Raw genomic sequence first — 24,900 nt, forward strand, 5'->3', positions numbered from 1 at the left:
CTTAATTTAATCGATACTTTCACAAATCAAATAAAATCTTCTAATTAAGTGATTAATGCAAGAAATTAAATATTAAATATTAAATATTTCATATTTATTATTACGTAAAATCTAATGGGAAATCTAGAAATAAAAATATTAAAAAGTATAAAAATATAATTGGAAAAAAAATAGAATTTAAAAATGAAATAAAAAAAAAATAATAATAATAATAAGTAAACAAAATTGAAAGTCAAATACATATTTGTTAAAATAAATTAAAATATTTATTATTAATGTCAAAGTGCAATGCAATCTAAATATTCATGTATTCTTGCTGACAATTATCAGAAATTAAAATAGATTTAAAAAAAGATCGCACTTTTTGGTTGAAATTATTAATTTAGAAAAAAATACGTTATTTAAATCAAGTTTGCTTCGGAAAATTGTTTGGGAAAATGAGATTTAAAATAGCATACAACATATCATACCATTAATACTTATAGCTTTCGAAAAATCATCTTAAATCTGTTTATTCTAGGCAACTCAGAAAGTAAAGCTTAAACAGAAAGAATTTCAGGAGAACCAGTTCAGTGCACTTTATTTGATGCGTTTCCTCCCTCTGCTGGGGGTTGGGATTGAAGATCCAGCTGTCACGTCCTCCCCCTTTAGCATAAAGACAGATGCTTCAAATTAAGACATTCCATTGAAGAGAAGAATGAATCATGGCCAAGCTACTCACGGACTGACAAACTGAGTGTGAATGCGAATTCGAGTATCCAATCGCATGCAAATTGGTGTGAAGCACAATTCCAGTTAGCATGTGACAAAAAGCATTAATTGAACTTGCTGCTTAGGCATGTGCTCATAGAGTATACACAAAGTATATGTATAGTAGATATATATACATATATGAAATATACATATATCATATGAATGTTTGTTAGCTTGACACTTGGGATGAACTTTGCCATTGTCTAGACAAATTAAGAGCAGGCAAATTGATGTCGCTAATGCGACGAGAGGCGAGCACAAAATATTCAATTTGTTTGCTGACTTTTGTCCATGGGGCCACGCGTCGTATGCGCAATGCGTGCTTCTCTCTGTCTCTCTCTCTCTCTCTGTCTGTCTTCTGTGTGTGTGTGTGTGTATTCGTGATAAGCGTCGTCAGCTTGTCTGGGCAATGCCAGAGGCAAGCAGCTGCTGTCCAAATGGGTGTGATGTCATAAGTCAACATCTCAGCTGCCCCAAAAGTCTATTTGATATGTGCTCACATCACAATCACAATCACACTCACACACTCGATCGCATCGCTTTGGATCGGATCGGATCGTTAATTAAAATTGCCAGTGCGAGTGCGAGTCCAAGTCCGAGTACTTCATTAGCTTCGCTGATGCTGATGCTGCCACGCAGTTGCCACGCGCTTAATTAATAAATCAACGCGACACTTGCACTCAATGGCCGCAGCATCTTCGTAATGACCATGATGATGAACATGCTCATAATTATCATCCAGCAGCAGAAGCAGCAGCAGATGTTCTGAGATTGTTGTTGCTACGCCAGTGGCAAACGAGGCAGACAAATTGACGCGACATTCCACAGCTGCCTCAGATGCTGCTAAAGACAAAACTTTACTGCTTTGGGGGGTGGCAGTCTGCCTGCCTGCCCCAGCTGCCTCATCTGCCCCATCATTGTTGCAAGTACACGCACATTAGCAATAAGTGTTAAATATAGCTGCTGACCAGCAGCACTTTGACACTTTGCAGACTCCGCTGCGGAAACGGAAATGTTTCTAATCGCAGCTCAACGATCTCAGCGTGGGATGAACAGCCCTGAGCAGTGGGCAGATCTGGATAGATGGGAATCGAGAGAGATCCAGCTTAATTACATGTACAGAGAGTACTTTAATTAGAATAATGTATAGTAATCTTAAGCTACATTTCCTTGTAAGCAGGGAAATCATTCATCTAGATGTGCAACAACTTAAATTCCCAAATCATTATTTTTATTATCCTCAAATAAAATGATAACCAATTAGAGTTCTAAGAATTATTGTTGAAAATTATTTTGCAGTTTAAACTTTTAATTAATTATGTTTAATTCAATATAAGGCAATCTTAAGCTATATTTCTTTATTAGCATTCAACTGCATCAAGATCGTTGATCATATTTTAAGGGGATATCATTTAGCTAAATTAATTGAAATTTATATTTTTAACATTTTCAAGATCGTTGATCTTATTTAAAAGGGAAAACATTTGGCTAAATGAATAAAAAAAAATCTATACAGTCAATTAACTATTTAATATACTAATAGATGCTTATCATAAAATTATATTAAATTCATTTTGTATGTGATCGAAAATACTTTATATAATTTACTTTAATTAAAGGATTTACAAACGTAGTTCATTCAGAGTTTCATTGCTACTTAATAGTTAGAAAAATAATTTAAATTAAATGCAATCTGACCTTGTTCAATTATTTTTACTATATCTTCATGCAAGCTTCTTTTTCAATTGTATTTTTATTTTGTTCTAGATTACGTAATAGTTGCGAAACAGTGAAAGAGTTTGCTTATTCAAACAACCGACAACTGTCAGCGAAATAGAGCGAAGCTATTGTATTGAAATAGCTAATCAATTTTTCATGAAATTCTATAATTAGAATTTATAAGCTGTCACTGTTTTATTCAATAGTAATGTAATGTAATATCTGCGCTTAAATCACTTAAGAACTTTGTCCTTAATCTGTTTTTAATTCTTATTTTCCTCGGAATTGATTAGTGGATGCACATTTGTTTATTCGTATGCCGGAAAGATTTGCTACTACAACTATATAGTAGTAGAATACTATGTTGTTGAATGGATCGTAATTAGATATATTGTGATTTATCAAGTCATATTTTTCATCAGAATTGAGGTCTTAGTCATGTCATGTTTGTCGCTGGTTGCAAGTGCGGCGACCGCAGCTGCAATTTGTTGTTTATTTTTTATTTATATGCACATTTAACATATGTGCACTCGCTTACTAACATATATACTTAGTTAATAACAAAGTTAATCAAGCAAAAATAGCACAGACTCAAGATACTCGCCAATATAAGCGAATGTGATTATTTAATAATTGTGCCAAATGCGCGGCAACAATAATTATTCCATAGAGCAGACAACAACAACAACAATAACAACAATCACTACAACAATAGCAAACAAAAGTGTCTATTGTGCATTAAACAATAAAAATAATATGGAAAACAGACTGTCGACGATTAAATACACTTGTGCATTAAATCGATTTATATTCTACAGATCAAAAGAAATATAATTGAGGCGTTTATTATTATTCATAGATGGTGACTAAAGGTGTTGAGCGTGCTAATTGTTAATGCATTTCTTTGTGAGGCTTCTCAGTGACTTTGTAGTCTTTTATAGACGAGTAATATTCAGTAGTTTTAATATTTATAATTATTGACAATAATTCCCAAATTGTTTCAGCTGGCTACTATTGAGCTTAGGTTAAAAACCTACAAATCGACAGTAATTAATTTAATTTTTATTGATTTTTAACAAATATATGGACGAATATTTTCTTGGTTAAGTGAGTTGATCCAATTTATCTGAAAATACATAAGTATACAAAAAAAACCCAAAATATAAAAAAAGCAATATTTGGTATATTCATATACTATAACATTCAAAACATACCATAGAGTACACAATAATATACCGGATTGTGAATTTAAGGTGTTGTAGAAATCAGGAATATAAAAAAATATTTTATTAACAATCTTTTTTATTTATAAAGAAGGTTTAGTAAAAAAGGTATATATAAGAATACATCACAAATTATAAAAATATTAATATTAAAGCTAAGATATAAAATGAAGTGTACATTTTTTCAAAAAGTGTAATTTTTAACAAGATTATTTCTATTTGAACTTAATTCTTTTCCTCGTTATAATTGATCTAGTGTTAAATCAATTAAAATGGTATTATACCCCTCGTTAGGGTATTACAAAAAGGAAGGCAAAATAAAAAAAAGCGCAATTAGAAAAATATGCAGGCGAAGTGTCAGTTGTAAAATTGTAAATTGTAAATTGCAACTGGGCGCGCGTCGCGTTTTAGTTTTTCTAGTAAATTTTATTATATTTTCTTTTGTTGTATTTGTGGTTGTATTGTTGTTGCTAAAAATAAAACTAAACAAATAAATTTACATTTTTAATTGCAATTATCGCTGGCCATTGTTGTTGTTTCTGTTGTTGCTGCTACTGTTTGCCTTTGGGGTCTTAAACAATTAAGATGATTTATTAGCGGCGCATTTTTATGAGACGCAAAGCACGACAACCAAAAAAAGACAAAAAAAACAATAACAAATACGAAGAAAACAAATGTATGACAAATATTTATGCTTCATAATAATCGCATAGATAGATAGCTAGTTAGATAGATATATCATTTGATTTATCACACAACCATAAAATCATCACAATTCATCTGGAAGCTGCGTGAACAACAAACAAAAAAAGTAAAATATTTTACTGATTGCTGATTTCATAAGGCAGAATTCTTTTTCATTTTCGTTTTTTGTTTCAGTTTTATGAAGAGGAAAAAGCTAATTGCCATTTTATGTTTGTCACTTGTAGCACGAAGCATAAGAAGAGCATTCCGTATAGAGAATGAATACGGAATACGAATACAAATACGAATACGACGAATATGAATACGGAATACTCGCATTTAAATGCATATTAAAAATGTTAATGAAACGAGTCGTAAAAATTTAGAGGAACATTAAGCAGGAAAATCGTAAAAACTGTCTGAACACTTATTAAACAAATTGAAACTATTTCATCGCTCGCTGCGGGTTTTTCAAGAGCAACTTCATTAACCATCCCCATCAGCCAAATGGTGACGAAACCGTGTCAAAGGTAATATTAAGGCACCACAAGGAAGTGCAAATCCATCACATTGGTGCCCGTGTGTCCAGTGATCAGATGATGCTCCCCCGCCGCCAATTTCTTGTAGAAATTGTAGCTATCACAATTGCGCAACACTTCGGCCAGTTCATCGAGCGTATGATTGGCCAAATATTCATCTATAACACAGCTATCGCCAATGGCGCCTGCTGCATCTGTGGGTCCATCGATGCCATCGGTGCCGGCGCTTAGAAATGTGCATCCAGCAAGCGATTCATCGCGATGCAGCATCTGCGACATGAGCAACGCCAAGTGCTGACTGCGTCCTCCAAGACCCTGACCAGTGACCTAAATGAAAACATACTTCATTAGTTATTATTTAACTGCATTCTGTACTTTGCTAGCTACCTTGATGACGGGCTCGCCACCACAAATGAGAAACAGCGGCGTCTTGGTGTTGATGTGCTGCTCCAGTGCCTTGAGGAAATCCTCAAAGCTTTTCTCCGCAAATGGAAAACGTTCCCGCAGCTGCTGTGGATTAATCGAGCGTTGTTTGTACTCTTGAATGCTCTGCAGCAAGCGCTGATAATCCGCAGCCACGCTGCTGACATCGCCCTGCACCGCGCAGCTCAACACGCTTGGAACGTAGCCCAGCTTGTGAGCTTCCTGTGCAGCTGCTGCGGTGGCTATAACATTACTGCCTACCACAAACACTTTGCTGTTATCAAAGGCCGTCTGTTGATGTTGCTCCTCGGGAGATACGAAGACTTGTTGCAGTGGAACTGACAGCTCCTCCCATAGTTGGAACTTCTTGAGGATTGCCGCCGCAGACTGATTGTTGTCCTTAGATTGTATGGTGGGACCACAGGCAATCAGCTCGAGGGGATCACCGATGATGTCGCTCAGCACAAAGGTGACCAACAAGCTCGCTTTTTGTGCCGCCAGCGCCAAGCGTCCGCCTTTAATGTCCGAGCAAGCAATGCGCACCGTGTTGATCTCCTGGATGCTGGCGCCGCGTTTCATCAGCTCATCGGCAATCCTGCGCTTGTCCACCAGCGTTAGCGGTGTTCGAGGCAGCGGCAACAACGCCGAACCGCCGCCAGAGATAAACACAAACAGCACATCTTTGGCGGTCATGCTCTCGGCTAGCGTCTTAATCGACTGAGCAGCCTTCAGAGCCGTCTCATCGGGTAAATTGTTGGGTGCACCTTCGTGCACAGTCAGCTTGTCGCTGACGGGCAACTTGAACTGCTGGAGCGTGTTCACCGGCACGCTGAGCACTCCGCCAGCTGACCACTGGCCCAGATCCCGCTGCACTGTGTTGGCCATGCCCAGCACCGCCTTGCCAAAGCCCACCACATGGCAGGTCTTGTCGGTAATGTCGTGTTGCTGGCCATTGAGCTTGATGTAAACACGCTGATCCTCCTTCACCTGCGGCCGCAGATCGAAGCTGTTGTAGTCCACAAAGATTCTTTCGGGATGCACTGCGTTCACAGCCTGATGGAAGACCTGACGCATGTGATCCCACATCTGTCGCTTAGCCATGTTGTTTGCTAATCAAATTTGTAGTCCAGATTTCGCAAGAATTATAATTTCATCACAGCAACTTAACGTTATCTTCAGCTGCCGGTTATAACGATAACGATATGTTTTTCTTTAAACGCACGATAACGATAATTATGCAGGATATTTCTGTTTTAAATAACTATAATTTAATTTTATGTAATGCAAGCAAAGTTAGTTAACGCCTAATTTGTGCAGTTACCTTCTAATGTTGCGCGTTGAGAATGAAAATTCTCTATTTACTTATCATTTTAGCAATCAGCTGCCGGGTCAAATTTGTAGGTGAAAAAAATACATGGTTTGTTGTTGTTTACTGCAAGTCGTGCTAGTGCTGGACACTATCGTAGCGCGAGTCACTGTGCAGGCAACTATCGGTTACTGCTCACGCAAAATGCGCAAATATAAAGTTATGACAATTTTCTTGTCAACATTAATTAGTATGCAGAATTTATATTTAACTAATTTAATGTTTTTTCATAATGATTGCAAAATAAGATAATATAGCTTTTAAAATGTTAATACGATACTTTCAATCTGCTAAAAGCTAAATGTTATGATTGCCGCATTAACTTTACTGTTGTTGTGCATAGCCCACAGATGGCGCTCCTGCTGAGCGCCAAGAGCAATATTCAAATCTGCGAATTAAAAAAAAAAGAAATTACGCGTTTTGCAATCAATAAAATGCGTGAACTCCATGAAAATAGTAAAACATCAGAGAAATAATTGCATGCAACTTTATTAGATAGATAGATTAGTAAATCATGTAAATGTTTCATTACAATATATATCAAAATTGATCAATTCTGCTCTTCTATGATCTCGTTGGAGTCCAGTTCTGGACATATTTCATAATCATCTTTGAATTCAGTAGGCATCGATTCCAAATCGAATTCGGAATCGAAGTTCTCATCGTTTGTGGTGCTATCCGCCTGCTTATTCTTGCCCAGCGCAAAAGGCGCTTTGCTGTCAGTCACGGGAAAGAAGGAGCCCTCCAATTTCTTTGAGGCATGGTAACCCATCAGAACTTGCGGGCTATTTTTGGGGCAACGACGCTTAACATATTCTTTCCTGGTGCATCTACTACCCCAAAAACCCAGCGTCGAATTAATGGACTCTCCATAGTAGCGAGGAGCACGATCGTGATTGCATACTTGCGGAGTTAAGGGGTTCTCCTTCCTGCAGCCGGGTTGATGTGACCCATAGTTCGGATAAAAATCCACATGACCCACGGGCTCCCCCAAGCCTAAGATTCTATCCGTGTGTATAACATCCACAAAGTCTGCATCGCTGATATCCAAACGTTTATAACTATTGCCATTGATGAAAGGCTTGGCGGGATCCAAGCCCGTGATGCGTGTCAACTTGCGCTGCACATGGTTGGCTGTTTGTCCAGCCACATGGGCACCCAGGCTAAAGCCAATGATGTGGATCTGATCGTGTTGCACAAGGCGCTGTTTCACCAGATTATTTATGAGCTGGGCGAGACATTTGCTGACCAATGGGAGATTTCTTATGGAAGTTATATAGCATGGAGCATTCACCAAACGAGCATAATCAACGGAGATAACATAGACATCCTCGTTGTTCAGGAGCGCAGGTCGTATATAATTATTGGGCGCAGAGTCGCTATTTCCTGTGAAGCCATGTAGCAGTATTTTGAGTGGACGTGGCGGATTAAAGTCCTTGGGATTAAGTTTGAGTGGATCTAGCTTAACGGGAGCATCGCGAGTGGTTCTGAAAATATTGAGTTAATAATAATTTTTTTGAGTATACAAATGGACTCACTTGCTATATAGCCAGAATTTAACATTCTGATTTGGGCAATTGTGGTTTTTAACTACAATGCAACGATGGGGACCGATGATGGCTTCGCCAGAAGGGAATCCTACGGCAGCTAAAATTGGAATTAAACATTAACAAATGTAAGTAATCATATAGTTAATGTATATATTGAATAGTTACCAAATAGCAAGAGGAGGACTGCAGATAATAGCTTCATGTTGCTAAACTTCTAAGTCAGATGTGTGAAAAGTAGCGAAACTACGCACTATTTAAACTGCATTTTTTAAAAGGTGTATTGTGTAATCTTTTTCGTTTTCAGTTGTTTTCTAATTACAAAAAGCACGACCATATTTTAATTAGTCTTTCTTCCTACTTATCGCAAACATAAATATGCTTTAATAAATTTAATGTTTAGTTTGGTAAAAAAAACTGAAATTTACTTTATTACGTTTTCACGAATTTGTTGATAAAATTATGCTTAAAACCAGTTTCTCCTCAACACTAGATGGCGCTGAAAAATTCTCAACTCAATTCATTGTTTACGTTTTTTCATCAATGCCGGATATTCAGTAGTCGGATATTTCAATTTTCATTATTTGTATTTTAATTTAATAAAATGCAAGTGGAGCGGGTCGCTGCTTCTAGCATTTATAACTTAAGCCTTTTTTTTTAATAAAATATTTTATTTTGTAGTTTTTAACTTTATTGAATTCAATTGAGTTGCGTATTTTTTTCCAATTCATAACGAAAAAATTAAAAAATTAATTTTCAAAAATTATATTCGATATTTTCTCGAAAATGCGTCGATATGTTTGTCCTCTATTAAAAGCTGCCTGCTATGACAGCCGCATTAACTTTTCTGTTGCTGCACATGGCACATAGATGGCGCTTTTACTGAGCGCCTTAAGCAATACTTAAAATTGAATTCGAAATACGACCGATGACACTTTCGTTTTTTTTTTGTAATACATCAAGAGAAATAATTGCATGCAACTTTATTAGGTAGATAGATTAGTAAATCATATAAATGTTTGATTACAATATAGTTCAATATTGATCAATTCTACTCTTCTATGATCTCGACATCATTGGAGTCCAGTTCTGGATATATTTCATCCCATTTTGGCTCATAGTTATCTTCGAATTCAGAATCGATGTCTTCCTCGTTTGTGGTGCTATCCGCCTGCTTATCCTTGCCCAGCGCGAAAGGTGCTTTGCTGTCAGTCACGAGAAAGAAGGAGCCCTCCAATTTCTTTGTGGCATGGTAACCCATCAGAGCTTGCGGGCTATTTTTGGGGCAACGACGTTTAACATATACTCTCCGGCTGGTGCATCTACGACCCCAAAAACCCAGCGTCGAATTAATGGACTCTCCATAGTAGCGAGCAGCACGATTGTGACTGCAGGAATGTGGAGTCCAGGGCTCCTCCTTCTTGCAGCCGGGTTGATGTGACCCATAGTTCGGATAAAAATCCACGTGGCCCACGGGGTCTCCCATGCCATAGAATCTATCCGTGTGTATAACATCCACAAAGTCTGCATCGCTTGTATCCAAACGTTTTTGCTTTTCTTTGGAGATAAGAGGCAAGGCGGGATCCAAGCCCGTGATGCGTTTCAGCTTGGGCTGCACATAGTTAGCTGTTTGTCCAGCCACATGGGCACCCAAGCTAAAGCCAATGATGTGGATCTGATCATGCTGTACAAGGCCCTGCTTCACCAAATTATTGATGAGCTGGGCGAGACATTTACTGAACAATGGGAGATTCCTTACGGAAGTTAAATAGCATGGAGAATTCACCAAAGGAGCATAATCAACGGAGATAACATAGACATCCTCGTTGTTCAGAAGCACGGGTCGTATATAATCATTGGGCGCAGAGTCGCGACTTCCTGTGAAGCCATGCAGCAGTATTTTGAGTGGACGTGGCGGATTAAAGTCCTTGGGATTAAGTTTGAGTGGATCTAGCTTAACGGGAGCATCGCGAGTGGCTCTGAAAATATTGAGTTAATAATAATTTGTTTGAGTATACAAATGAACTCACTTGCTATATAGCCAGAAATTGACATTCTTATTTGGGCAATTGTGGTTTTTAACAAAAATGCAACGATGGCGACCGATGATGGCTTCGCCAGAAGGAAATCCTACGGCAGCTAAAATTGGAATTAACCATTAACAAATGTAAGTAGTCATATAGTTATTGAATAGTTACCAAACAGCAAGAGGAGGACTGCAGATAATAACTTCATGTTACTAAACTTCTAAGTCAGATGTGTGAAAAGTAGCGAAACTACGTGCTATTTAAACTGCATTTTTTTTAAAAGGTGTATAGTGTAATCTTTTTCGTTTTCAGTTGTTTTCTAATTACAAAAAGCACGACCATATTTTAATTAGTCTTTCTTCCTACTTATCGCAAACATAAATATGCTTTAATAAATTTAATGTTTAGTTTGGTGAATAAACTGAAATTTACTTTATTACGTTTTCACGAATTTGTTGATAAAATTATGTTTAAAACCATTTTTCCCAACAATATTTTGCTTACAATTCAACACTAGATATCGCTGAAGAACTCTCAACTCAAGAAAATTTTGCCATTTGTGTTGCTATTAGAATTCATTGTTTACGTTTTTACAGCAATGCCGGATATTCAACAGTCGGATATTTCTATTTTCAATAATTGTATTTTAATTTTATAAATTGCAAGTGGAGCGGGTCGCTTCTTCAAGCATTTATAACTTAAGTTTATTTTTTAATTAAATTTTTTATTTTGTAGTTTTTAACTTTATTGAATTATATTCAGTTGCATACTTTTTTTTCCAATTCATAACGAACAAATTAAAAAATTCATTTCAAAAATTAAATTCGATATTTTCTCGAAAATGCGTCGATATGTTTGTCATCTATTAAAAGCTGCCTGATATGACAGCCGCATTTACTTTTTCGTTGCTGCGCATGGCACATAGATGGCGCTTTTACTGGCGCAATATTTAAAATTGAAAATTCGAAATACGACCAATGACACTTTCGTTCTTTTTTGACCCAATTAGCAACCACACACATAAAAACGCGCGAATTAGAGTCTGAGTGCCTCACAATGCGGTAGTGTCTGAGAGTGTTGGCTCTCTCGTGTGGGTGCTTATATATGTCTCGCAGCTGCGCCGACACCAGGCAGCAGACAGATCGCTGCCATTGATAAGCCTACAAATTGGCAGTTTAAATAGCGCGCACTTTCGCTACTTGCCACACAGTTGGCTTAGAAGTTTCGCGTCATGAAGTCCACACTGCTGCTCATGCTATTTGGTAACTATTCAATATATTTACGATCGAGCAACATTTATTAATGTTTAATTTTGGCTTTAGCTGCCGTGGATTTTTCTTTTGGAAATCCATTAGTGGGTCTTTTTTGATGCCGCCTGCTTTGTGGTCAAGAACAACGACTGTCCAAATCAGAATGTTACCTTCTGGCTCTACAGCAAGTGAGTATAATTGTATACTTAAATAATTAATAATTATTCATTATTATTAGCGCCACTCGCGATGCTCCCGTCCAGCTAAATCCCCTCGATCTCAACCCCTGGGACTTTCAGCCGCCGCGTCCACTCAAAATACTGCTGCATGGCTACACAGGGCATCGCGACTTTGCACCCAATAATCATATACGTCCCGTCCTCCTGGATAACGAGGATGTCTATGTGATTTCCATAGATTATGCTCCTCTGGTCCGTTATCCCTGCTATGTTCAGGCGGTACAGAATCTCCCATTGGTCAGCAAATGTCTCGCCCAACTCATAAATAATCTGGAGACTCACGGCATTGTGCAACACGATCAGATCCACATCATTGGCTTTAGCTTGGGTGGCCAGGTGGCTGGACAAACAGCCAACTATGTGCAGCGCAAGTTGACCCGCATCACGGGCTTGGATCCCGCAAAGCCACTTTTTATCCTGGGCAGCGATATGCGACGCTTGGATCCAAGTGATGCGGACTTTGTGGATGTGATACACACAGATACTCTGGGTCGTGGCATGCTGCGTCCCATGGGGCATGTCGATTTCTATCCCAACTTTGGGCCACTGCAGCCCGGCTGCATGGAAGAGAATCCCGATGATCCGGGTAGCTGCAATCATGAGCGTGCTCCTCGCTTCTATGGCAAGTCCATTAATTCGACGCTGGGTTTTTGGGGTCGTCAATGCGCCAGCTGGTTAGTCTATCTCTTTGGTCTTTGCTCCACACGTGCACCGCAAGCACTGATGGGTTATCGTGTGTCTGAGGAAGTAAAAGGTGTCTATTTCCTTAAGACGGACAGCAAACCGCCTTTTGCATTGGGCATGCAGGAGGAGGCGGATAACACCAAATACGTTGCAAAATTCCATTTCCATTCGAAGCATAATGAAATAGAAGATGATTACGAACCGGAATGGGGTGAGACAATTCCAGAACTGGAGTCCAATGATGTCGAGATCAACGAACTGGAAAAGCAGTTGGTCTATAAGGAGCAGGAGGCGCTTGATGAGCCGCTTACTTGAGCTAAATTGTGATAGTATTTAATAAACATTTATACTGCCTACTAACGGATCTAATAAAGTTAATTTATATATTTATCTTGATTAATAATTCCATCTGCAACTTGTCGACTGCAATTTATTAATATTTGCATTGAGGTGCGCTGCATATCGTTAGATGGCGCCAGTAGAGTAGTAGTAGTTTATGTTTTCACCTTTTTTTGCTTTTGTCGGGTTGCAGTAATTTTACTTTTATATAGTGAATTTGGTGAATTTTGTAATCAACTTCGTGTTTTGTGTTTAGCTTTATTGATTGCAAAAAACACGCATACATCTATAATTAGTTTCTCTTAAAATTTATCGCTAGCAATTACAAAATTCTTATTACTTACATTCTCATTACATTACATATTAGTTAGTTTAGCTAAATGTGTAATTTAATTTAAAGGAGATCACGTTTTCACGAAGTGTTGATAACAAAAAGCACAATAATTTCATTTGGACGTTTTTTTATTCATCACAATTCATTTGCTGTCTCTTCGTCGCCAGATGGTGCTCTCACAAAATTATTATTCTCACATATCAATCATTACAATATGCGCTGCTCTGCGCTAGATGGCGCTAGCTTATTACTAAGGGCTATCAATAAACTCTCTAATCAAAATGTTTTCTTTACAATATTGTTCTAATCAGCCAAACTGTGCTTCCGCTTTGGCTACAGGGTATATAAAGAAGCGCTGAATCAAATACAGTTATAGTTTTGATTAAGTCTTGATAGTCGAACGACCAGAACATCTAATTAGACCAAGACTAACCGGAAGTATTGCCAATATTGACAGTGCTAATTCAGTTGTGTGGGAATTTTTAATAGACTTCGCAATAAAGTGTGACTTTGCGGGCGCATTTCCATTGTCAAGTTTGAAGCCAAGTCGAGCCCGCACATGTTAAAACCTGACCTAGAGCAATAATTGGAACCTCGTCGCGCGACGCGTTATCAGCAACGCCATAAGGGTGCAGCTCATTTCCGATGCATACCTCAATGACGACTTGAACTAATTAAAAAGCATATCAATTAGAGTTAGCTAGCCAAAGTATTGCAGACTCTCGTAATGTGCAAATATTGGATGCTTCTTCCGCTACTCCTGCTGGTGTTGCTTGCAAGGAATGGCGATTCTCAGTTGATACCCAGCGAATTGTGCGTGGCAGCCCAGCAGCAATGTCCCAATTCTCGCATCAATTTCTGGCTTTACACCAAGTGAGTGACATTATTAGAGGAACTCTTTAGCAAGTCTATCTTATCTTTCCTTTAACTAGCTCCACTCGAGACTCGCCCACTTTGCTCAACCCACTCAATCCGCTTGAGCAACTCTTTGAGCCACGTTTGCCACTTAAAATTCTCATTCATGGCTTCGTTGGCAATCGCAGTCTGACGCCCAATCTCGAAGTGCGCGATGTGCTGCTGCAGACGCAAGCGGTGCACGTGATCTCCGTGGACTATGGCAGCCTTGTGAAGTGGCCTTGTTACTATCCTTGGGCTGTGCAGAATGCACGTGTGGTGTCCAAGTGCCTGGCTCAGTTCATCGACAGTCTGCTTGAGTCAGGCATCTATAGGCGCGAAGATATTCACTTGATTGGCTTCAGTTTGGGCGCTCAGATCGCTGGCATGTCGGCGAATTATGTGCAACAGCCGCTGGCGAGGATTACGGGTCTGGATCCAGCTGGTCCTGGTTTCATGACCAAGTGGCGACACGAGAAACTCGATGCCAGCGATGCGGACTTTGTGGATGTGATACACACGGATCCCTTTGTCTTCTCCATGCTGCCTCCAATGGGACATGCGGATTTCTATCCCAATCTCGAGCACTTGAATCAACGTGGCTGTAGCTATGTAAACCAATGGCGTTTCTACAATTGCAATCACTATCGCGCCGCTGTCTACTATGGCGAGTCAATTGTCAGCGATCGTGGCTTTTGGGCGCAACAATGCGGCGGTTGGCTGCAGTTTTTCACACAACGTTGCGGACTTTATTCCCACATGCCGAACACTCAAATGGGTTACTTTGTCTCCGAGAAGTGAGTGGCATTTATTGTTGATAAGTTATTTAAATTGATCAATTTCAATTTCAATGTTTTTGCAGCGCTACTGGCTCCTATTTTCTCAGCACGCACGAGAAGCATCCTTTTGCCAAAGGACCTTTGGTGGATGTGGTCATCGAGGTAGCTGATAGCAATGATTTATAGCCTATAATTATTTATAGTGTGCAAAGTGACCGAATTTAAAATTTTAAATATTTTATTCAAACAGTAGTAACAACTTCCAAAATAAGTGATTTAATTTAACTAAAGAAAACGAGTACAAATTAAAAATAATGTTAAATATACAATTTGTTCATATTTAAAATAATATTTTTAAAACTTCGGTGTTGTATTGAAGTTAATATTTTTTAATTCTGTCTAGATTTTTCAATTTTATAATTTTATTTTTATTTAATTTTTTAATTTTTTGCTTTTTACAATTTAGTAGCATTCAAAAATAATAAAATTAAATTCTCTTCTACGAATCTCATTTCAAATAGTCAACTCAAAAATGTTTACTGAATTTCGGAACACGCCAAAGCTTTTTTAGCTGCTCGCAGAGCTTTTTTGCGCTCTGCTACACAAAAAGGTTTTTTGGGCGAACGCGTCGCGCAAACGAAAGACTTAAGCCACGAACTTGAGCTTCAGTTGCTCGTCAACGCGCAAACGTTGCGCACGTCTCCAGCTGCAATTTTAACTTTCGTATTGCGGGTGCTCTCTCTTCTGTCTTTCTCTCGCGCTCTCTTCGCTCGCTCTGTTCGGGGATAAGACACGTGCGCTCCCGTGAAAGCCAAGATCAAGTGGTTTGCTCTTGTTGTTGTTGATTGCCGTTGAGTTGACGTCGGTTTTTGGGGCGTTTCGCGCGTGGCCCGCAAATTGTTGTCTAACTTTTCGTGCGGAATTATGCCGCGCCAGCGTCGTCAGTCTCGAAATCGAGAGTGTTTCCGAGTCCAATGACCACAGTTGACGCGCGCCAAACTGGCAACTGAGAAAAACAATAACAACAACGACAACAGCTGTAACAACGATAATAAAAATCAAGAAAACCTACGCGAATTGCATTTGCTTCTACATAAACCTTGACCCAAAGAAAATCGAAAAGATCGTAAAAACAACCAAACAAAAACTGATAAATAGAAAGAGAAAGAGGCGCGTGAAAAGTGTGTGTGTTTGCTATTGTTTGTTACACAACAAAAACAAACAACAACAACGAGTTAATTACCTTACAATTGACCCATTTTGTCTTGAACTTTGTCGACCAAACATGCCGTTGAACTGTTGCCGCAGTGGAATTGAATCATCTTCAACGTCAAGTTGGCGGCTTTTGCTGCTGCTCTTCACCTGCATCGTTTTTCATGCTGATTTTGCCGGTTTGTTTCCAGTTTATTTTTTTTCTTTTCTGTGCTAAAAAGAAATTCCGCCGCAGACGTAAAATCAAAAAGAAATATATTACCAAAATAGCATTTAAGTTTTAAGCTTTTACTTTCGCCCTGGCAGCTTTGCACCTTTTTTATCTTTGCCTTTTGGCTTTCTTCTGAATTGACGTTGTCATCGCTGTTTGATGCTGTCTGTCCGTGTCCATTGTTGTTGTTGTCTTCTCGTTGGGGCGTGCCGGCCGTTGTTGGTTGTTGACACATGAAATTTGCGTCAACTGCATAAATAGTTGCACAATTTCATTGTTGCGTTAGTCTACCAACAACACAACACAAAATTTCCATTTCTATGAGGCGACCTTGCTTCACATATATTTTTGCCAGCCAGCAAACAACGACGACATATTTTGAAATTGATTTTGTTTATGGCCTGAGCATTGAACAGTTTGTTTAAGGTTGATGCTCTCCATAGCACGTACAATTCACAGTAATAAAAAACTGCCTTCTTATAATTATTTATATGCATGTTTGTCCAACGGCAGCAATGAATAGGCACTTGCCACCGTTCAAGTAGAAATACTATATCGTAGCTTAGCCTCAAACTCTGGCCCCGCACAGTGGCCAAAGTGCAAGAGAAACTTTGGCAAATTTGAAATAATTCACACATGTTACGAGCATTATCTATTTCTCAAGAAATAACTTTGTCATTGGTGTTAATTACTGAATTTGCATATTGTTTCGAGAAATCGATTTACATATTGATTATTTATGCAGTGTTTAAGATGTTGTGTATTTAATTTCTTTAAATAATTGATATATTAGTATCTCCTTTAATTTATTTTAAATAAAATTAAATTTGACTTACAAACTAATTTTATTTAGACAGAGATAGTTTTCTTTTTTACATTCTTTGTTATTGAGAAAACTATAAAATTACAAAGCAAATAATTAATTAAATATTACAATTTTTAAGAATAAACATAATAATTCTATAAATTTCATATTTTGCATACATTCAATTGGTATTCCCAACAACAATTTTTTTCTTTTCCATTTATAAATTAATTTAAATGGAATATAGCCACTTTTATCTATTTTCTTTTGGATTTAAATGATTACTAAATGCTATTAAGTTCTAAATATTGAAATTTTCTAAGTCACACACAAAAATTGTATAAATTTCGTTTGTACCACTTATCCAATTAAATTGGTATTCCCCAAAAAGTCTTCTTTTATATTTATAACCACTGTAAGTTGTGCCATTCGATCAAGTCGAACACAATAATATTTCTTTGACCACTCATCGTGACCACTGTTGTTGTTGTTACGATTGTCAACGCATGTTATTTCGGCTGACGTTTTTACAAATATGTTACGCGTATTTTTGGCTCATCCACAAAGTGAAGAAGAGACATTAATAAAGTGCCTCATCATTGGCAAGTTGCCTTGTGTGGTGTCAGCACTCAGACAGTTTTTTTTACTTTATTTTTCGTTTTTTTGTGGCCCAGTTAATAAATTGGCTGGCTGATGTCTGCTTAACCAGCTGTAGCTACCGTTCAACTGCACTCTTAATTACTCGCCATCTATTTAATTATAGTATCACATAGAGGTAACATACTATATTTCATATTTTTCATATCTCAATTTTTATTGTGGTTTTATTCACATAATGCACCTTGACACCCTTCGCTGCTCAGCTGCTCTTTTGCAGTATTTCGCAACAATTGCGGCTCAACTTGCCATTTGAATGTTGTTGTTGTTGTTGGGGTATTTTTGCTGTCAAAGGTGTCATCAACAATCATTTGGCGTATGAGCAGTTCTGTCTAGCCAATGGGGCGTATGCGCAATATAAAAGTGCGTGTCATGGCAGACGGGCGAATGTGACGGCCAAAGTCAAGTGCTAAGGCAGAGAGGTTGCTGCTCGGATTTAATTAAAGTGCACTGGAGGTTGTGGCGGGAACTCATGGAGGCTACACATTGTATAACCGATTGTGCGATGATATCGCAGCTCAACACTTTTTTGGATAACACTAAAATTGCTTTTAATTTATGACGTTTCTTCCGCTCATTTCACGCAGCGTGTCACCAACTTTCCAGCTGTTAATCAAGTCAATTAATTTGATTTCGTTGCTGGGGCATAAGCGAATTTTTATGATTGTGTAAAAGATTATTTATTTCTTGCCAGTTTCAAAGAAATAAATCAATTTTTATATAAAAAAAAAGTTTGGCAAGAATAATGTACTCAACTTTTGAAATTCCTTCAAAATTATATCTAAAACCATTTTCGATTCATTTTTTGTTACCTTGCAAGAATTTCCGTTTCTTTGCTTATATGACACGGTTTTGAATTATTTGATATAGAAAATTAGCCGTTAATGATCAGTTGCTACTACTTCTGTTGGCCTTCGCAACTCGCAGTTCAACTTTGAGCTAAACAATTCGGCACATTCTAAAAAACCCACAAAAAAATCAAATTGCATTAGTGTAGAGTATGGTAGTAATAATTATACCCCATGGCAATAATAAATTGCTGTTAATCATGTCTAGAAATCAGAGGTTAGAAGTAGAATTTTTATAGCGTGTAATTTTCTTCAGAACAAATCATAATTCTAGATTCTAAAGCATCACTTTAAGCACACGCACATCAAGAATATTTCAATATATCAAGTTAATGGTAAGCTCGTTTAAAATTTTATTTCTAAACACATTTGGTATTTGAATTGTAAAGCCAGAAAAGCTTAATAGCTGTCGGTTAGCCAAGACTTTAAAAAAATAATAACTGCTCCAATGAAATCCATAGTTGAGCAATTGATTGTTGGGCGTTTGATATATGAGACAAAAATCTGTGCAGCAATTACAACTTTTTGCCGTAAGCGAAATGTTCAACTGCAGAGATCTGCTTAAGATTCAAACAACTTTGTAATTCATTGTTTTAATTTGGGTTTTAAGTCTATGATCGCCGTGTACCACATGACGTATGAATTTGTTGAATATGATATCAATTTCGTGCCACAAAACCACTGATGAAAATGGTCTCATGGCAAAACGATTTGATGGAAAGCCACAACATAAAAAACCTATAAAACTGCTATTACAATCGAATGAAAACCAACCCAATAAATGAAAGAGATGGCGTTAACAAAAGAAACCAAAATAATAGTAACAGCATGAAAGCAATAAAACCAAAAAACAACAACAACAACAAAAAAACATCTTTCACTTGCAAAGCAACAAACAGCGAAACGAAGCAGACAAAATGATGAGCACAACTTGCAGTTGTGGGTTGTTGATGTTGTTGTTTTAGTTGAAGTTGTTGTTGTTGTGGCTGGTAGTATTGCTTTTGTTGCTTGCAAGTGTCTTCCGCATTTGGCAGCGCTTCCGTTTTGGGCTTTTTGAACTTAAGTTTCTGTTTTTATTTTCGTATTTTTTTGGCGGTCAACTGCGAGATTTTCATTTGAGTTTTCCGGCAGTTTACTGGCAAAGCAGCTATAAGATTTCCAGTCCGAGTTTGGCCGAAAAAACCCCGAAATATAATAAGTAAAGCAAAAGATCTGCGTAATGTTAACAGAGCAAGTACATGTCCAAAAGCCAAGTCACAGTTGTCCAGCTGTCCAGTTGGTCGGATTATATAAACACGACCCACGGACATGAAGACAGCTGCTTGGCGATTGTGAAAAGTAACTGAAACTCGTCGCAATTGAAGCATAAACACGACTCAACCCATTGCTAATTGCATGCGGGGGAGTGAGGAGACAAAGAGCGAGAGAGAGGGAAGCTTCACTCAGCTGATAATCATGCTGTACTCGAATTATGCTGAGGAAAAGAGTTCAGTATTGTGTAAAACAATCGCATGTTGCATGTTTAATTTTTACAAACGATATCAGCATTATGACAAGTCTCTAACTATAGAGAGAAATCCAACTTGTGACACACGAGTGTTCACTGTGCCATGAGGTGAGCAGTTTTAATTTTGTGCCGGATGCCCTAAAAGGCGCAGTAATCCCCAAGCTAACAAGTGAACGCTTAGTCAATACCGCAACTGTCGTTGCAACTTCAACTTGCTGTGCAACTGCAACCAACAAGTGCAACCAATTTGCTGACCGGTTGCCTTGCGAAATCAGTCAGCTGGTTCAGCATCTTGGCCAGGCCAAACTTTAGCTAGCTTTGCTTTTGCTCTATGGCAACTGGGCCAATTATCAGGCAAACGTTGTGCGACGAAGGTCGATTCTCTGAAGTAATACTGAGTTATTTAATTTAACAATTAATATGCACACAGCGCAGTGAAGAGTTCTAAGCGATTCGTTCACAAGCTGAGGCTTTTAGCTATCAGGGCGTTGTTCAACTGTCTTCCAAGTGCGTTCATACATACTGAATAATCCGACAACTTTAAGAGTTTATTTCCTATATAAATACATTTTTTATAGAAACCATCATAAAACTAGCTTCGATTTATTATTACGTAAATTCTCATAATATTACAGGGCTTCTCATCATTTTAAGAGTCTTACTCATTATTCAATTCCCATTCTTCCAATTCTCCATCTTCAACTAATTATCTATTCTTAGAATTAAGCAATAAAATGTAATCTCTTTATGTACTTTAAGGGTACCAAAAATGGAAATCTCATTTCAACAAAATTGAGGAAGAAATCTTAATTTTGAATTGATTATATTTACTTCAAGATTTTGCTCACAGATCAAGTTTGTTTTAAATTTTTTGTCATTTTTCGAATGTGGTTTGAAATTGAAAATGGGTAGCGGTAACTATAGTAACTATAGCTATTTAATTCCCAAAAATTTACAATTTAAATAAAACAATTAAATTTTTAATTTTACAATTAGGCACAATCATCTATATAATTTAATTTTTTAAACTCACAATCAGTTGCAATGCAAAGAAATTACATTTTCAATTGACACACAATTTTCTAAATAATTGAATTAAACACATTTGCTTTAGTAATGAATTATAACTAATTCAAAATGATTACAACTAATTAAAAATTGTAAGCAAGTAATTAAACTCAAATGAACCGAGGTGTGAACTGTTCGCACAGCCAACTTAAGACGTCACCAGCTGAGCTCATTGTGTATGGGTGGTTTTCCTTATGGTTGTGGCTATGAATCATGCATATGAATGTTAAACGAATGGAGGCGAGTACCCGTTTAGCAGCCCAGTTATGTCACGGTGCGCAGTACGATCTCTGTTATAAATAGCCAACAACAAACACAACAACAACAAAATAAAACCCACAAACTGCCAACAACAATCGATAAGCGACAACAAAGCGAGCGCAAGTTGTGCGGTGAGATTGCTTCCGTTTTTGTTGTGAGGCGCATTTGAAAGACTTTTACTTTTCGCACAATTGCAGAAATGCAACAGAGCAACAGAGCAACAGAGTTGCCAGTTGCCAGTTGCAACATCCACTCGAACTCGAAGTCACACTCAAATGTTGCAAATGCATGTTGCATGACATTTGCAGTAAATCGGCGAACATTCAATGTCGCCCGCAGCTTATGTAACTCAGCTCGAAGCCACAAATAAAACTTGTTTGTCCAGAGTAGGAGTGTTGCAGAGATGGAGGCAACAGCAGCCTCATCATTATTGTTGAGCTCAACTAAATGATCCAATAATTCAATCTCCTCTTTGCAGCTGCACAAAATCCGGCTGTTGTGGCCGCTGCTGTGGCCGCTGGCCAAAATCAATCGAACGTCTATGTGACAGAATCTTGCCTAGAGAAACCGTATCGCTGTCCGCATCCCAAGATACAGTTCTATCTCTACACACGACGCACCCAGGAGCAGCCCGAGTTCATCGACGTGCTCGATGCGAATGCCTTGTACTACACACACTTTAATCCTCGTCATGCCACCAAGATCATTATACATGGCTTTGGTGGCGGCCGTCTGCTCAGTCCCAGTCCAGATCTGCGGGAAGCTTACTTCGCAGTGGGCGACTACAACATCATCATTGTGGACTACAGCGATGCAGTGAAGGAGCCGTGTCTCAGCCAAATGGAATGGGCGCCTCGCTTTGGCAGTCTTTGCATCTCGCAGCTGGTCAAGTATCTCGCGCGGCATCCACGCGGCGTTCAACCCGATGATCTGCACTTCATTGGCTACAGTGTGGGTGCACACATTGCCGGATTGGTGGCCAACTATCTGAAGCCCGATGAGGGCAAGATTGGTCGCATCACAGCGCTGGATCCCACCATATTCTTTTATGCGGGTGCGAACAATTCACGAGACTTGGACACCAGCGATGCGCACTTTGTGGATGTGATGCACACAGGTGCTGGCATTCTGGGTCAATGGCATTCCAGTGGACACGCGGATTTCTATGTGAATGGAGGCACTAGACAGCCAGCTTGTGTCGGATCAGCCACCTTGTTTCGTAAGTATTTGGAGGAGAACGGGGAAGAAGTATTCAATTAAATTTAGTAAATTATTTATGTATGACTTGTGTTAATTATTTTTAAAGAACTTGTCGAATAGAAATGAAGTGGATTTTTATTTAAAGTAAACAAAGTCAAACACTACAGGACATAGGCTATGATTCTATTATACTTATATATAGTACCTTTTTATCTGCAAAATATTTTTAAAAAAATGTGTACAAAATTATTACTTTGACGTTATTCTAAAAAAATCTACAAAACTATTTTTAATGCGTTTAGATATTGAACTTATTGGAAAAATAAAATAAAATTGAAATATTGAGAACTTAAATTGAAATCACAAGTTACATTCAAACTATACTAAAACTCTCTTCAAAACAAATTGAAATATATTTCGAGTCAAGCTTGAATTCGAAAAACTCAACTTTCAAGTAAATAAATAAAGTCTAAATACTTATTTTGAATGAAAATAATGTCAAATATATTAAAGCTTAAGTCGGTCAGAAACATTATTTAAACATCAATACTTAGACTTAGAAATCATTTTATTATTTCAAAAATAAAAAAATTTAAAGGCTTTAAAATGAAGTCTAAAGTATGTCCAAATAAACATTATTGAATGTCTAAGCGAATACAACAGAAATAAAATTCCAGCAAAAACTTTCTACTTATGTTTAATGAAGTTACTAATATATTTTTCTTAATATGTTCCTTTAGAAACGCTGGCTTGTGATCACACTAAGGTTACGCCATACTTTATTGAATCCATAACATCAACACGCGGCTTCTATGCTGGTCCCTGTCCCAATCTATTCACCTATTTGATAGGCTGGTGTGAGCCCAAAGACTCGGAGTATGTGCTGATGGGCGAACACTGTTCTCACAAGTAAGTATTCCAAACACACGCTAACGTATACGTAATATTAGAACTCATTCACTTTCGGTCTTTTTCTCCTTGGCAGAGCACGCGGCAATTATTATGTAACGACTAATGCGAAGGCGCCCTTTGCTCGAGGATTTCCAGGCAAGGGGCGAGCGAATGGCGAGTATCAAGGAGTACGACGTTAATCGAGCGAGGAGGGAATATATTTCATATTGTAGCACTCTTGTGATTTTAGTAGTTTGTTTCCTAATTATGATCCTGTATTTATTTGAATTGTTTCTGTTAGTTTTATTGCCGCCATCGTCGCTGGGAGACGCTGAGAATCAAAATCATTCTTCCATGTCTCCCAGTTCCAATTGTCCGCGCCTTGTACAAATCTATATCTAATCATTAAGTTGTAAGCTGAAGTTTTGCTGGATAATAAAAGGTAGAACAAAATAGAGAAAGACGCTTCAATGTGTTTGTTTTTTTTTTTTTGGCATAATTTTTTTAACATGTTCTTTTATTGAATTCCAAATACATTTCATCGGGTATAATTTGATAAGCCTTTATATTTATGGATACGGGTACTCATATATTTTTTGTAGATCGTATAGTCGGATTTTATAGTCTTCATTCATGAAATAAACAGGTTGATTTTAAACACAAATCGGCTTTAATATTTCTGCAGATTGTAACTTAAGGTGAATGCTTTAATTTTATATTTATTGCTATGTTTTTGCAATATGTATATTCGATTTGAATTCGGTAATATGAATACTTGTTGAATACCTTTTAGACTAGATAATTTAAATTATACAACATGGGCGGGTGTTGCCAGAAAAGGGAGCTTGCTTGTAATTATTATATTTATTATATGTATATTTATATAGTTTGATTTTTGTTGTCATTAAATTTTATACATTTAATAAATGTTAAAAAAAAACCAAACTCACAGGAAACACAAAGAATTTTTGTTTGTGAAATTGCAATAAAAATATTTATATATTTATGTATACGAGTATATACAAAGCTTGAATAAATCGCAAGATTCCACCAATGTAACGAAGTCTTATAGAGAATCTCTTTGTTTACTTAGCTCGTTTAACATTTATAATGAATAATTCCAATTAGTGTATGTATTTGTGTATATTCTTGTGCGTCTATATATCTGACAATACTTAGATGAGTTTAACTATGGAGCTGAAGGACTCAGCACCCAAGTACGAGTAAGTACATATATTTATTATCGTAGGTAAGTTACTCATACATTAGTTTTATAAGTTGTATTACCCCAGTTGTAACCGGTTTCTTGTTTTATGCTCTTTTAATATATGCTTGAAATGATATACACTTGAATCCAGTTTATGGTATTATTTTTTGTTGTTACTTTGTTTATGTACACTTAGATTACTCACAAAAGCATTTAATGATGGCATATTTAGC

The 24,900-nt window shown here is 37.5% G+C and overlaps 6 protein-coding genes across 7 annotated transcripts; 3 read left to right on the top strand and 3 right to left on the bottom strand.

The window, feature by feature from the left end:
• Window positions 1–3,781: 3,781 nt before the first annotated feature.
• LOC132797482 (glycerate kinase) lies at window positions 3,782–6,772 on the bottom strand. 2 transcript variants are annotated; one of them, XM_060809238.1, is made up of 3 exons: window positions 6,663–6,772; window positions 5,306–6,589; window positions 3,782–5,245 (listed from the first exon to the last, which is right to left on the bottom strand). In XM_060809238.1, the coding sequence occupies exons 2-3, from the start codon at window positions 6,440–6,442 to the stop codon at window positions 4,916–4,918; spliced, it is 1,467 nt and encodes a 488-aa protein (XP_060665221.1). In that variant the 5' UTR covers window positions 6,443–6,589; window positions 6,663–6,772; the 3' UTR covers window positions 3,782–4,915. The 2 variants fall into 2 exon arrangements, with proteins under 2 accessions (XP_060665221.1, XP_060665219.1); XM_060809236.1 differs by having other exon boundaries at window positions 5,306–6,602.
• Window positions 6,773–7,257: 485 nt separating this feature from the next.
• LOC132798647 (phospholipase A1-like) lies at window positions 7,258–8,611 on the bottom strand. The gene is made up of 3 exons (XM_060810585.1): window positions 8,423–8,611; window positions 8,246–8,354; window positions 7,258–8,194 (listed from the first exon to the last, which is right to left on the bottom strand). Exons 1-3 carry the CDS (start codon window positions 8,457–8,459, stop codon window positions 7,258–7,260), a joined length of 1,083 nt encoding a protein of 360 aa, XP_060666568.1. The 5' UTR covers window positions 8,460–8,611.
• A 611-nt stretch (window positions 8,612–9,222) lies between these two features.
• Window positions 9,223–10,530, bottom strand: LOC132797516 (pancreatic lipase-related protein 2-like). Its single transcript, XM_060809250.1, has 3 exons — window positions 10,453–10,530; window positions 10,285–10,393; window positions 9,223–10,233 (listed from the first exon to the last, which is right to left on the bottom strand). Exons 1-3 carry the CDS (start codon window positions 10,487–10,489, stop codon window positions 9,306–9,308), a joined length of 1,074 nt encoding a protein of 357 aa, XP_060665233.1. The 5' UTR covers window positions 10,490–10,530; the 3' UTR covers window positions 9,223–9,305.
• A 592-nt stretch (window positions 10,531–11,122) lies between these two features.
• LOC132787136 (pancreatic triacylglycerol lipase-like) lies at window positions 11,123–12,842 on the top strand. The gene is made up of 3 exons (XM_060794042.1): window positions 11,123–11,134; window positions 11,637–11,719; window positions 11,770–12,842. The coding sequence occupies exons 1-3, from the start codon at window positions 11,123–11,125 to the stop codon at window positions 12,767–12,769; spliced, it is 1,095 nt and encodes a 364-aa protein (XP_060650025.1). The 3' UTR covers window positions 12,770–12,842.
• Window positions 12,843–13,854: 1,012 nt separating this feature from the next.
• On the top strand, window positions 13,855–14,986 carry LOC132787143 (inactive pancreatic lipase-related protein 1). The gene is made up of 3 exons (XM_060794056.1): window positions 13,855–14,000; window positions 14,060–14,818; window positions 14,884–14,986. Exons 1-3 carry the CDS (start codon window positions 13,855–13,857, stop codon window positions 14,984–14,986), a joined length of 1,008 nt encoding a protein of 335 aa, XP_060650039.1.
• Window positions 14,987–15,486: 500 nt separating this feature from the next.
• On the top strand, window positions 15,487–23,919 carry LOC132793587 (phospholipase A1 member A). The gene is made up of 4 exons (XM_060803589.1): window positions 15,487–16,191; window positions 21,848–22,588; window positions 23,310–23,478; window positions 23,555–23,919. The coding sequence occupies exons 1-4, from the start codon at window positions 16,086–16,088 to the stop codon at window positions 23,658–23,660; spliced, it is 1,122 nt and encodes a 373-aa protein (XP_060659572.1). The 5' UTR covers window positions 15,487–16,085; the 3' UTR covers window positions 23,661–23,919.
• Window positions 23,920–24,900: the final 981 nt, after the last annotated feature.

Source organism: Drosophila nasuta, chromosome 2L (assembly GCF_023558535.2).
Source record: "Drosophila nasuta strain 15112-1781.00 chromosome 2L, ASM2355853v1, whole genome shotgun sequence".
In the NCBI taxonomy this organism is placed as follows: domain Eukaryota; kingdom Metazoa; phylum Arthropoda; class Insecta; order Diptera; family Drosophilidae; genus Drosophila; species Drosophila nasuta.